This window comes from Trichosurus vulpecula, chromosome 1 (assembly GCF_011100635.1).
Source record: "Trichosurus vulpecula isolate mTriVul1 chromosome 1, mTriVul1.pri, whole genome shotgun sequence".
Lineage (NCBI taxonomy): Eukaryota > Metazoa > Chordata > Mammalia > Diprotodontia > Phalangeridae > Trichosurus > Trichosurus vulpecula.
Window position 1 is genome coordinate 148,851,072 of NC_050573.1, and position 13,628 is coordinate 148,864,699.

Consider the following 13,628-nt stretch of genomic DNA (forward strand, 5'->3'; position numbering starts at 1 on the left):
GTTTATGTGCTCTCTTACTCATAAATCTGATACCACCTAAGGTCCACCATTGTGTTATATGCTTCCCTCTTTTCTCTTAGTATAGCTGAGATTGCCAAGGGGGCATTTGACTATCCCCTGGAAGAATTTTACTTTTGTCTTATTGTATTAAATCAAGGCTGTCCTATACAGTGTCATCTTAGTCTGAATGCTTTTATGGGAACTGGAAGTTTTCTTCCTCTTCTGTAGATATCCAGGCATATGCCAGATTTTAATGTTTCCATGGGAAGCCCTGAGTGAAAGCCAAGAAAGTCAGATTCTGATATTCCCAGGAGAAATCTGGGTGGAAGCATAGGTCAAAGAGATTTGTGAGAGGAGCCCCCAATATTAAGCACTATGCATGTGAATCCAAAGCTTCTTCTTTAGGCCAAGAATTATAATAAATTTAAAAATATACCCTCTAATTCAGTGATATAGTTTGTGGCAATACCCACTACTGTTCATTGTTTTGTAGTATTCAGAACCTGACTGCAGGATGGTCTCCCTTTTGCAGTTTTTTATAGATTTAAAGTTACACACCCACATGATTTGGACAACGGGCTAATTGTGGGTGAGAGTTTATGTGTAACTTTAAATCTGCATATTTTTGCCTAATGTGGGTACCTAGGAAAAATAAATTATTTATGTTTAATTCTGACTTCAAGAAAGACTAATTAAATGACTGTGGCATAGTAGAAAGAGCATTAAACTTAGAGCAGAAGACCCATGTTCAAGTCTTGACTTATTACAGGGTGGGGAACCTGTGACCACGAGGCCACGTGTGACCCTCTAAGTCCTTGGGTGCAGCCTTTTGACTGAGTCCAAGTTTTACAGACCAAATCCTTTTATTAAATTTGGATTCATTCAAAGGGCCACATTTGAGGACCTAGAGGGCTACGTGTCACCTCGAGGCCGTAGATTCCCACCCCTGCCTTATTATATGACCAATGCAGCTTGGCAACATGGAAAAAAGCTATGGATTCTGTGGTTGCCAGCACCAAGTTTGTCACTGACTAGCTATAAGACCACGGACAAATCTCTTAACCTTTCTGGGCCTCAGTTTCTTCTAAAAAATTAGATAAAAGATAAAATTAGATTAAAAAAAATAAAATAATAATAAAATGGAGATAATAACGCCTATACTCCATGTCTTACAGGGTTGTTTTAAGAAAAGTACTTGTAAGACATATAATGGTACCATATATACTACATATATGTGTGTGTGTATGCGTGTGTGTGTGTGTGTGTGTGTGTGTGTATAAGTGTCCACTGCTGAATATCAGGAAAGGATTTTTAGTAATCAGAGTAAATCATGTAGAAGGATAACAGGTAAGCAGTGCTATGATAAAATTAGGATAGAGATTAGACCTGTGTGCTCATCATAGGGAACTCCCATGTGAAGAACTTCCTCTACCAACGTAAGTTGGCACCTTCCGTGCAAAGTTGCCTAGACTGCAGCGCTTCTTAAGCTGTGGATCTTGAAAAATTTGTCAACAGCAAAAGATTTCTGAACATGCAATGACCAAAAATTGATTAAAAATCAAACTTGTAAGGAATCTGAGGTGTTTCTGGCAGCGTTTACCCATGTTGCATCTCATTTCACTACAGCCTTGGTTCTGAACACAAAGCATGCACATTTTGCACTGTGCATGCCCTCAGGCCATGCAACACCAACAACTGCTCCCAGGGTGGAAAAAGTTTAAGAAACCCTGGTCTGGAGTACTAGGAGGTTAATCAACTCGCCCGAGCTTACACAGCCAACGTATTGTCAGAGGTAGGATTTGAACCCAAGACTTCCTGGCCAGCTATCAGCTATGCCACATAGTGACATTAAAAGGAAGTCAACTTCTGACTAGTAGCCTTTTGACATTACTGATTTACAAGTCCCAAATAGCCTCCTCTACCCTCAAACGCACTGATATTGAAGTGGCTCCCTAAAGAAGAAAAGTGATGAAATGGCAAAGAATTACATCTGCAATCCTACAAGGATATTCTTTCCATCTTTTTTTGGTTATCTTATGTAAATTCCAAGATTATCACTCTTGGAATCTGAAGAGTACAACAGGGATCCCCTCACCCCCAATATATTTTTATGAAGTACATAACAATTTGGCACCATTTTATCTATGAGGAGGGAGGGGAAGTAGTGCTTGCAGCCACATGTCATGAGGTCGAGCATACAGGAGGCCAAGCAGGCATTTCAGTAATTCAGTGGAAAAAGAGATAGTGAGACCAGTTGTTTGATACTGTCCTGTCAACACTAGTTGATAAGAATCCTTAGATATTTGAAACAGTTGCTTGCTCTATCATTTCCACCCAGCCAAGGTCTGCTGAAAGTCTTTGTTTTTTGAATTCTTTATATATTAAGAGAAAGATCCAGCCCCTGACAACATAGTGAAATAGCAATTATCTTCAGGGACATGCTCCATGCCTCTTTATCCCCTTCCATTCTTTCCTCCTCTCCCTCAGCCACAGAACTTCTTTGTTATTGCTGTTGAGTTGTTTTCAGTTGTGTCTGACTCTTCATGACCCCATCTGGGGTTTTCTTGGCAGTTTGCCATTTCCTTCTCCAGCTCATTTGACAGATGAGGAAACTGAGGCAACCAGTGTTAAGTGACTTGCCCAGGGTCACACAGCTAGTAAGAGACTGAGGCTGGATTTGAACTCAGGAAGATGAATCTTCCTGACTCCAGGCCAGGCACCAAATCCACTGTACCACCTGGCTGCCCATGTGGACCCTAAAGTTAGAGACATAACTGACCATTCTTATACCTCGGGGCAAAAGCAAGACTATGCACCCTTAAATCAACCTTTTAAGGTAAATTAAATTAGGGAGTGGGTGGAGCCAGCTGAGGAGGAGATCCTGTGGGATGTGACTGCTAGGGCTGCCTAGGTACCATGTAGCTGAAATACTAGGGCAGCTAGCGGGAGCAGTGGATAGAGTGCAGGGCCTAAAGTCAGGAAAAGGAAGACATCTTCCTGAGTTCAAATCCAACCTCAGACACTTACTAGCAGTATGACCCTGGGCAGGCCACTTAACCCTGTTTGCCTCAAGTTTCCTCATCTGTAAAATAAGCTGGAGAAGGAAATGACAAACCACTCCACTGTTTGCCAAGAAAACCTGAAATGGGCTTATGGAGAGTCGGAAACGACTGAATGACAAAAAAGCTGAAATACTCCAAATGCTATTTGGGTGCCACCACACAGGCATTACTCTTGAGTTATGGCTTTGCTTCTGACATCCTGATACACTAATTCACATTAAGGTGACTTTGAATTCAGAGCTGGAGGAGGTCTTCGCGATTATCCGCATAATGTCCTCATTTGGCAGGTGGGAATACTCTGGCCCACAGAGTTTAATTAACTGATTCAAGGTCCCATAGGGAATCATCAGTGGAGCTGAGTAGACCCAAGATTTCCTGACTGACTCACAAGCCAGTGCTCTTCATTCTTCAGGACTGCTGATTCAATGTGTTACCCCGCTCCGAGAGCATCTATCTGTGGTTTTCAAGAAGACCTATGGAGAGGATACTAGTCACCTCAAAAGAATGAATCTCTAATGCTAAAAAAAAACATCATGTCCCACAGCATCTGGGTATGGAGATGCTTGGGAGCAAGAAGGCATTCTCTTCCATCTTCAAATCACAGAGTTGACTACCCCCTCTATCTCTCAAATAAGGCCAGCCCTGCCTAATACCCTTTCAACTACTTGATCAGTGAGTTAAGGGATTTTTAAAGTAAATTTTTTCCACTCATCATTTTAATTTTATAATTATACAAGATCTCTATAATTATCCATTCAATATTATGTACTTTATGTTCAATACAAATCCCTTCATCACTGAGGCCTTAATTTTTAAAAAATATTTCTGGCAAATGCACTGGGCTGGAAATAGAAAACATGCAAATAGCATATGCAAATTACATTTTGGTCCGCAATGTCTGATACAATAGTGCCCAGTGAGGAATAAAATAGTCAAAATTAATGCCAAGAACCTCCATTAGGAGAAGGAATTTTCAGCTGAACAAAGACCATAGGTATTATATATCTGCTAACAAAGGGGTCCTCTTTTTTCTACTCTGCCCCATTTTTAATATCTATGTAACAAAGCCTTAAAATCTTCCAAGATGTGCTGCATTGTGGAAAGAATTTGCTGTAGTTATAATCCACCTTTGAAACTCAACAAGCTCTTAAATATTTCAAGAAAATATGTTCTGTAGAAGGGAGAAAACAGAAAGATTATGTCCATGGGCATTTATACAAGTAGAATATTGATTCAGTCTTCCAGTGTTTCTATCATAGAGCCATTAGGTACAGCAAGAAATATGCCCATCTGAGATACAAAGAGTACATAATTCCCTCTAAATGTGTTGTCTATTATTCAATCTGTGGATAATATGTAAGTTGTTTTTAAAGACTTTCTCCCTTCAATGCATCTCAATTGTGTATCTACTTTTTCTCTAGTACCGTGGCGGGGCGGATACAGACAAATAAATGACCTTGGCATTGCCTTTAAAGAGTTTTAATCAAGATAAGAAAACATTAATGGTGGTCTAATTGTAGCCGTCTCTGGCAGGGGGAGGAAAGGAGAGGAAGGGAAGAAAAAAAAGGAAAAAAAAAGAAATTTACATCATGCCTTTGTTATATATTTAAAAGTAATAGCAAATCATGTAATTATCTCGTTTTTATTATACTACACCAGGATTGTCCAACCTTAGGTTTTTATTGAAACAATAGACAATATATTTTGATTTGCCATTTTAGTGAGAGCTCTGTGGTAGCTCAGCTTCCTTTACTAAAGCATTTATGTAACTTTCTATGCTTGTAGGCAGGCCTCATAAATTGCACTGCGGTGGCATGCGGCCCACAGGCCCCATTTTGGACAGTCCTGTACTATGCTATAGAAATGTTTGTTTCATTCTGTAAGTTAAAAATAAATAAATAAATACATTTTCTAAAAGTTAAAAAAAGATAAGGAGACGCAACCTATAAAAATGAAGCAATTAAGAGAACAAGTGAGGCAGAAATGCATTTTGGTACTGAGAGGTGGGTTAGGAATAATAATGATTGATAAAGATAGCTAACATTTCTCTAGCACTTATTATGCACCAGGCCCTGTGCTAAGAGCTTAACAATTATTATCTCACAACAATCCTCATTTTATAGATGAAGAAAATGAGGCAAACAGGGTTAAGTGACTTGCCCAGGGTCATTTAGTGAATACTGGATGCTGGATTTGAATTCAGGTCTTCCTGACTCAAGGCTCAGTGCTCGAAAATGATGACTTTTGGAACATCTAGGTGGTGCAGCAGATAAAGCACATTGCCATGAAGACGGGGGACCCGAGTTCAAATCCAACCTCAGACACTTACTATCTGTGTGACCCCAGGCAAGTCACTTAACCCTGTTTGCCTCCAAAAAAGAAGAAAAGAAAATGATAACTGTTTTTGTGTGTTTGAAGAGCAGTCATATAGAAGAAAGATTAAACTTGTTCTGTCTGGCCTCAAAGGGCAGAACCAGGAGCAAAGAATAAAAGCTGAATAGAGGCAAATTTGGAGTTAATGAAAGGGAAAACTTCCTAAACAACAATCCATCTTCAGGAAGTGGTAGATTTCCTTTTCCTTGGAAGTCTTCAAAGCAGAGGCCAGAAGGCCACTTTTCTGGCTTGGTATAAAAGGTATAGCTCATGGAAAGGTTGGCCTACCCCTAGATAGCCTGAGAGGTCCCTTACACATCTGAAATTCTATGATTCTTCAGGAGCAAATGGGAATGAATGCTGATCTTGGAGTCAGGAAGACTTAGTTTCAAACCCAGCCTCTGGCACTACTGAATAATCCCAGACACATCATTTAACTTTCTGAAGCATCATGAGCTAAGTCTTAAAGGAAGCTAAGGATTCTCAGGGGCAGAGGTGAGGAGAGAAAACCTCTCAGGCATATGAGACAACTGGCACAGAGGTGTGGACTTGGCCATTGTATAACCTAGGATAGGGGTGGGGACCTGGAAGCCACAGGTTCCCCACCCCTGACTAGGACATAGAGTGGAGCTTGGAAGTTCATTTTATGGTTTCGTTAAGCAAGACATAAATAGCTAGAAACTTCAATGTGTGACTCGGTTAATCCTATTTTTTATACTAAATGATGATAGCAGAACTTACATTCATATTTGAAGCCTGAATTGATTAACCTTTTTCAGGAGAACTCTTACAAGGATTATTCTTTTTTTAAACTGTTTTACAGACTCATCTCTTTGGTGTATTGCTGGCAGTTACAGGAAACTTAATCATCAGCATTTCACTCAACATACAGGTATGAAAAATATTCTTGTAATTTAATGGTTTTATTTCCTTTTAGCTTATTGCTTTAGTTTCCTTCCCAGCCCTTCCTTCTGGGAGGTTTTATGCAGGGTATGAAGACTCTTTGGAAAGTATTCATTTGCAGACCACATGGGTTTCCATTTTTCCTTTTTTTAACACTTAAGAAAACTAGGCTAGAACCATATGGTTTTCCCTTTTTTTTTTTAAGGAGAAACCTATGGAAGGGAAAACAAGGACTTGAATGAAACCATGAACCAGTTTCTACTTTAAGACTTTGTGCAAGTCAAATGACCTCCAGGAGGGCCCTCAGTTTCTTCATCTGTAAAGTGAGAGGCTCGGACAGGGAGATCTTTAAGGTTCCTTCCGGCTCCAACATTCTATCCTCCCTGGGACCACAGAATGAACTGTTCTCGTTTGCTCAACCTTGAACTAAATATAAATAGCTTTTTTTTATAGACCCGTGAACCAAACTCTAGCATTATTATTGTCATTATTATTATTATTATTATGTATTCACATAATGTGCCAGGGTGACCATTCAGTCAATCAAGAAGTATTTTATCAAGTGCATATTATGTGCAAGGTATCTGCTATGGGATGTGAGGAGGGGGGAAAGGAACAAGTATTTATTAAGTGCCTACTATGTGCTAGGAACTGTGCTAAGCACTTTACAAATAGTATCTCATTTTGTATCAAAGAGTGTACAGAGACAAAAAAAAGCCCAAAACATTTCCTGCTTACAAGGAATTTACATTCATTTGGGGAGACAGCATGTAATGAGAGCATGGTAGAGTGAAAAGGGCACCGGACTGAGACTCAGGAAGATTTGGGTTTGACTCCTAGCTCAGATATTTACTCGCTGTGTGATGCTGGCCAGATCGTTTAACCTTTCTGTGTCTCAGGTTCCACATCTATAAAACAGGGGTTGGACTTGGTGGTCTCTAATGTCCTTTCCAGCTCTAAATCTACGATCCAGTGATTCTTTCTACACATATAAATATCTATAGATAAACACTCAATCCATATGAGGCAGTTAATTAGAAGACAGTTAGGAACGGGAGAGGAGGTGGAGCTTGGGCTTGAAGAAGGGGGGAGGTTGCGTGAGTGATGGCAACTGTGTGCTGGTAAATGTACAGTGTTCTCCTGGTTCTACTTCCCTCATTCAGCATCAGTTCATATAAGTCTTTCCAGGTTTTTCTGAAGTCTGCCTGCTCATCATTTCTCATAGCACAATAGTATTCCATTACATTCATATACCACAGCTTGCTCAGCCCTTCCCCAATTGATGGGCATCTCCTCAATTTCCAATTTTTGGCCACTGCAAAAAGAGCTGCTATAAATATGTTTGTACATGTGGGTCCTTTTCCCATTTGTATGATCTCTTTGGGATACAGCCCTAGAAATAGTATTGCTGGGTCAAAGTACCCTTTTTTATATATACATATATATACATACACACATATGTATATATATATATATACATACACATATATGTGTATGTATATATGTTTATTTTATGCACATTTTATAGCCCTTTGAGCATAGTTCCAAACTGCTCTCCAAAAGGGTTGGATCAGTTCACAACTCCACCAGCAATACATTAGTGTTCCAATTTCCCCACATCTTCTCCAGCATTTATAATTTTCCTGTTTTGTCATGTTAGCCAATCTGACAGGTGTCATATGGTACTTAAGAGTTGTTTTGATTTGCATTTCTCTAATCCATAGTGATTTAGAGCATTTTTTCCTATGACTACAGTTATCCTTAGTATCTTCCTCTGAAAATGGACAGGGATTGTTTTTACTTCTCTTTGTAACTCCAAGTGCTTGGCAGAGTGACTGACATATAGTAAGCACTTAATATATGTTTGTTAGCCATTGATTGGCTGGCCATACAGTGAAGAAAGGGGAGTAATTTATACTGAGGGTGGAAAGGTAGGTTGTGAAAAGGCTTTAAAAGTCAAATAAAGGAGTTTAAACTTTATCATAGAGACAATTAGGAGTTCCCTATTATTGAGTATAGTGGTGACATAGTCATATACATACTTAAGGAAAATAATTTTGGTAGAAATGTGAAGAATGGGTTGGAGTAGGGAGAGACTTGAGGCAGGGAGATTAATTAGGAGACCATTGCTAATTGAGAAGTGAAGAGGGTCTGGTGGAAAGAGCCCTGGACTTGGAGTTGGAAAAGACTTGGATTCTAACACTGCTTCTCATGCTTACTAGCTGAGTGATCATGGAAAAGTAATCACCTCTCAGAGCCTCAGCTCCTCCATCTATAAGATGATACCTACCTCATGGGGTTTTGTGAGGTAAGTACTCTGAAATCCCTAAAAGAGTTTGAGAAATGTCAGTTTAAAGTTATCATTCAAGAAATAGGAAATGTGTAAAACACTCTTTCTTTTTCCATAATCTCCAGCTATGTCACCTTTTAAAAACTGATGTAAGATGCTTTCTCTTTGTGAAAAATGTTTTTTATTTATATTCCTAATTCTATCCAGAAATATTCTCACCTTAAATCGGTACATCAAGGAAGCCAAAAGCCCTACTTCCGAAGTGTCTTGTGGTGGTGTGGGAGCCTCCTGATGGCAGTTGGGGAGACAGGCAACTTTGCAGCCTATGGATTGGCACCTATTACTCTCATTGCACCTTTGGGTTGTATGTCTGTTGCAGGTAAGATGTTTTTCTATATTTTGAAACAAAGATTTTCCCCCAGTATATTCAAAACACAAGAGACATCATCCCTGCACAAAAGGATCACAGCTTCTAATTTTGGAATTCATGGCATAGTCATGATTGACTTGATTGATGATGTTGAATTATGACTTCACATTGAGTGATCATTTACAGGTGAATTTATTTCTCATAGAATTCCATAATCAACCTAGAAGGGACCTTTGGGGTCATCTAGCTAGATCAGAGGAGCGTGGGTTTAGTTTAATCTAACCCTCTTATTTTCTAGATCGGGGCTGTCCAAAGTGCAGCTCGCGTGCTGCATGCGGCCAGCAGCGCAATTTTATAAGGTCCGCCTGTGTTTACTAATGGCGTGGAAATTGACGTAAATGTTTTAACTAAAGCATTTGTGTTGATTTCTGTGCTTGTGGTGGATGCAGGCAGGACGCATGGGGGTGCACAACCCGTGTTTTGGGCAGCCCTGTTCTAGATGAAGAAACTGAAACCCAGAAAGGTGAGCAACATTTCTGTGGTCCCCCCGGAAGTGTCAGAGGGAAGACTTGAACCCAAGACCCGTAACTCAAACTCTAGCATTGAGTTTTTTCCATTAGCATGCATGACAACTATAGACCTCCAAGCTACACTCAAACACCTCTAGTGTAATAGAGCTGATTGCCTTATGAAGTAGCCTGCTCTATTGGGGGCAGCTAGGCTGTTCAGTGGATAGCATGCTGGACCTCAGAAGACCTGAGTTCAAATCCAGCCCCAAACACTTACTAGCTATATGGTTTTAGATAAGTCACTTAACCTGTTTGCCTCAATTTCCTCAACTATAAAATGGGAATAATATTAGCCCCTACTTCCCAGGGTTGTTGTGAGGATCACATGAGTTAATATTTGTAAAGCACATCACACAACGCCTGGCACATAGTTGGTGCTGTATAAATGTTAGCTATTATTATTGTTAAGACAGCTAAATGGTAAAGCGGATAGAGCATCTGGCCTGAGTTCAAATGTGGCCTCAGATGCTTACTAGCTGTGTGACCCTGGGCAAGTCACTTTACCCTGTTTGTCTCTGTTTCCTCATCTGTAAAATGAGCTAGAGAAGGAAATGATGAATCCCTCTAGTATCTTTGCCAAGAAAACCCCAAATGGGGTCACAAAAAGTCAGACACAACTGAAATGATTGAATAAAAACAGTAATTGTTATTATTGGAGTCACTCAGATTTATTAGAAAATTCTTCCTTATATTGAGTCTGCTTTCCTGTACCTGGGGGAGTACAGGAGCTAATTAGAATAAATGTAATATCTCTTCTAAATAATAGACCTTTATTTTTTGAATTAAATGTTTTATTTAAAAATTAATATTGAACATCAATGTAATCAATACCATTGGAGAAACAGCATGGTGCCATAAAAAGAGCACTGAATATAGAGTCATAGGATGTGGTCTCAAACCTGGCTCTGCCAGGTGGTGCCGTGGTTAGAACACTGGGTCTGGAGTCAGGAAGACCTGACTTCAAATCCAGCCTCAGAAACTTACTAGCTGTGTGACCCTGGGCAAGTCACTTCACCCTGTTTGCCTCAGTTTCCTCATCTGTAAAACGAGCTGGAGAAGGAAATGGCAAAACTATTGTAGTATCTTTGCCAAGAAAACCCCAAATGGGATCAGGAAGAACAAATCACTTTGGGTGAATCACTTACCCTTCCTAGCCTCAGTTTTTTCATCTGTAAATAAGGACTAGCTGATCTCTAAGAGTCACTTCTAGGTCCCAATTTATGATAGTTTTTGAACAAAATTTGCTTAATAACTATTTACATTTACATTAATTTCAACATAGAAAGGATCATAACAATTTTTCAGTCTCCTTCTAAACACTCATCAGGATTCTTTGTCTACTGGATTTCTTTCACTTTTCCTCTTATAGGGAATGAATCCTTGGGCACTGAAAGATTGGTGTCAAGGCTACCCCTCTCTCCCCCCATCCCAAGTCTTCATAAGATCATAGCCTTAGAAACGGAAGGAATTTCAGAGGTCATCTGGTCCAACTCTATCATTTCACATGGAACAAAATTAGAGAAACTGAGCTTATACAGGCAGAAAGTGAAAGGGCCAGGATTGGAACACCAGACCCCTGACTCAGAAGCCAAACGATCGCTCTACTACACCAGAGATACTTGGGAAGGGAAGCTAAACATCCCCAGTTCCTAAAACTGATGAGGTTTCAAGTCTCCTTACCATCGCTCTTTTTCATAGTCATCCTTCTCATCCGTCACTATTCATGAAACTTAATATAATTTTTAATTGGACTTTCTGGTGTTACTTTTAAAATGCAAATTTAATTTTTTCCATCCTTTATGTCCCTGGTTTATTTTCTGTCAGTGAAACTAAATAGGTTGGTTTCATGGTCTGATTTTCAGTTTCTGATTCTTGGAAATTAACATCAGCGTCATTCGTGAAATAGTTACAAAAATCCCTTGCATTGGAATTAAGCAATTATTTCACTTCATGTTAGGTTTTGTTAAACCAGGTTTAAATTTTAAACATATTGGAACTGTAGCATTTGAACATTCAAAAACTATTCCTCCCTGCGTATATCTTGATGTCACTTTTTATTAGGTCAGGAAATTTTGAAATTGACCATGTTGTGATGGTTATAGTCTAGTTTCTAAATCCTTTTCTTTCAAAGAGTTTCATCTGTGCTCATTTGAAGTGATTTCCCAAGCACCCTAATAAGGGGAAATGAAATGTCTCTAAATGTCAAAAGGGAAAATTCGTTCCCTAAGCCCACTTCAAGTCAACAACTTCTTCTGAGGTTTCTCTGCATCTGCTGCCATGGAAACATTGTATTTCTAAATCTCTGTAAAATTTAGAGTCTTCTTTGATATGGTAACAAACCAAGAGAGAAGGCTTCTGCCTTCTGTTAACAAAGAGACAAAAAAAATGTGGTGATGTGTCTTGATTTTAAGGTCTCTAAAATGTTTCTGATATACTTTTATATTGCTGGTGAAAAGGATTTTATTCAGCTCCCTAAAACAAAACACAATCCAGACTTGAGTGACTTGGATAAATACACAGGTTATCTAATAAGTTATTATTTATGAGCATTCTGATTGAATGAATAAATTAGGGCATTTCTCACTTGTTCTATTCTTTAGCTCCTAGGCAACCAAATACCCTTGACATTTTTTTCAAAGAACCCCAGAAATGAGAAATGAAAAAATGTTTTATTGTCAGCCTTGGTGCTTCTCCAGACTTCATCTATTCTTGAAATGCTGTGTGGGGGCTTTCTATGATAGAATTCTGTTTGCTTGTTAGAGGCAGCTTATTATGGTGGAGCGCCAGCCTCAGAACTAGGAAAATATGAGCTCTGCTTCTACATGTGAGTCATACTAGCTGGGTTATGCTGCACAACTTATTGAACCTCTCAGGGTTCCAGGAAACTCTCTAAGGCTAAATGAATGATGGACAAGGTGTGGAACTACATTGGCAGAAGTTTCCTCAAATATATATGTGTGTGTGTGTGTGTACACGCGTGCATGTGTGTTTGTGTGTGTATGTGTGTGTATACATTACATAAACACACACACATATATATAAAACATATAAAGATATACATATATATATATGGGCTGTTAGGTGGCATAGTAGATAGAGGGCCAGAGCTGGAGTCAGAAAGACTCGTTTTCCTGAGTTCAAATGTGGCCCTCAGATACTTCGTAGCTGTGTGACCTTGGACAGGTCACTTAACCCTGTTTGCCCCAGTTCCTAATCTGAAAAAGGAGCTGAAGAAGGAAATGACAAACTACTACAGTATCTTTGTCAAGAAAACCCCAAATGTGGTCACAAAGAGTGACTGAATAATGACTGAATAAGACATATATGTGTGTGTGTGTGTATACACCAATATAACTTAATATATAATTTCCCAATACTTAATGTGAAGAGGAAGTATGGTGTGGTGGAGAAAGCATCAGATTTAAAGCCAGAGAATCTATATTTATATCCTACATGATTTACTTACTGTAACCTGCATGACCTTAGATAGGTCATTTAACCTCTCTGAGACTTCCTTAGTTTCCTCTCTCTAAAGAGAAGGAGTTGGGTGACTAGATGAGAGATGTCATATGCCTTCGAGGCTTCTTGCCACCTTCACCGCTTCCTAGGGCTACCTGAACCAGATTAAAATGTAATTGTAAAGTATTTAACAAAATAAATAAAAATACGATGAAACTTAAATCGCATTGCTTTTTAAAACTGTTACCATGCCTCCTGCAGGGATCATTATGTACAGCTTAGTGTCCTCCATTTTTACTTGAGTTTGATCTCACTGGATTAGATAATTTCACATGCTGAGTGTTTTAATTAATTTTGATTTGCATGACCAAGGGCATGTGTTTTGATAAGCCAAGGATAGGACTGCAAAAAGAGGTGATGATACATTGTGTAGAATCAAAGAATATTACAATTGAAAGGTATGTTAGAGATTATGTAGTCAAACCTCTACATTTTACAGATAAGGAAACTGAGGCTAAGAGAAGGAAAATGACTTGCCCAAAGTCACAGTGGCAAAGACAGGACTAGAATAGGTAGCACTAAAACCCAGCTGTCTTAACTCC

At 39.1% G+C, this 13,628-nt stretch overlaps 1 protein-coding gene across 1 annotated transcript in view; it reads left to right on the forward strand.

Annotated features, from left to right (window-relative positions):
- NIPAL2 (NIPA like domain containing 2) overlaps positions 1-13,628 on the forward strand; it is a 142,191-nt gene that overhangs the window by 49,323 nt on the left and 79,240 nt on the right. The window contains exons 2-3 of the mRNA XM_036735605.1: positions 6,259-6,327; positions 8,836-9,007. Of these exons, the coding sequence (XP_036591500.1) occupies positions 6,259-6,327; positions 8,836-9,007 (241 nt within the window). The remainder of the gene's footprint in view (positions 1-6,258; positions 6,328-8,835; positions 9,008-13,628) is intronic.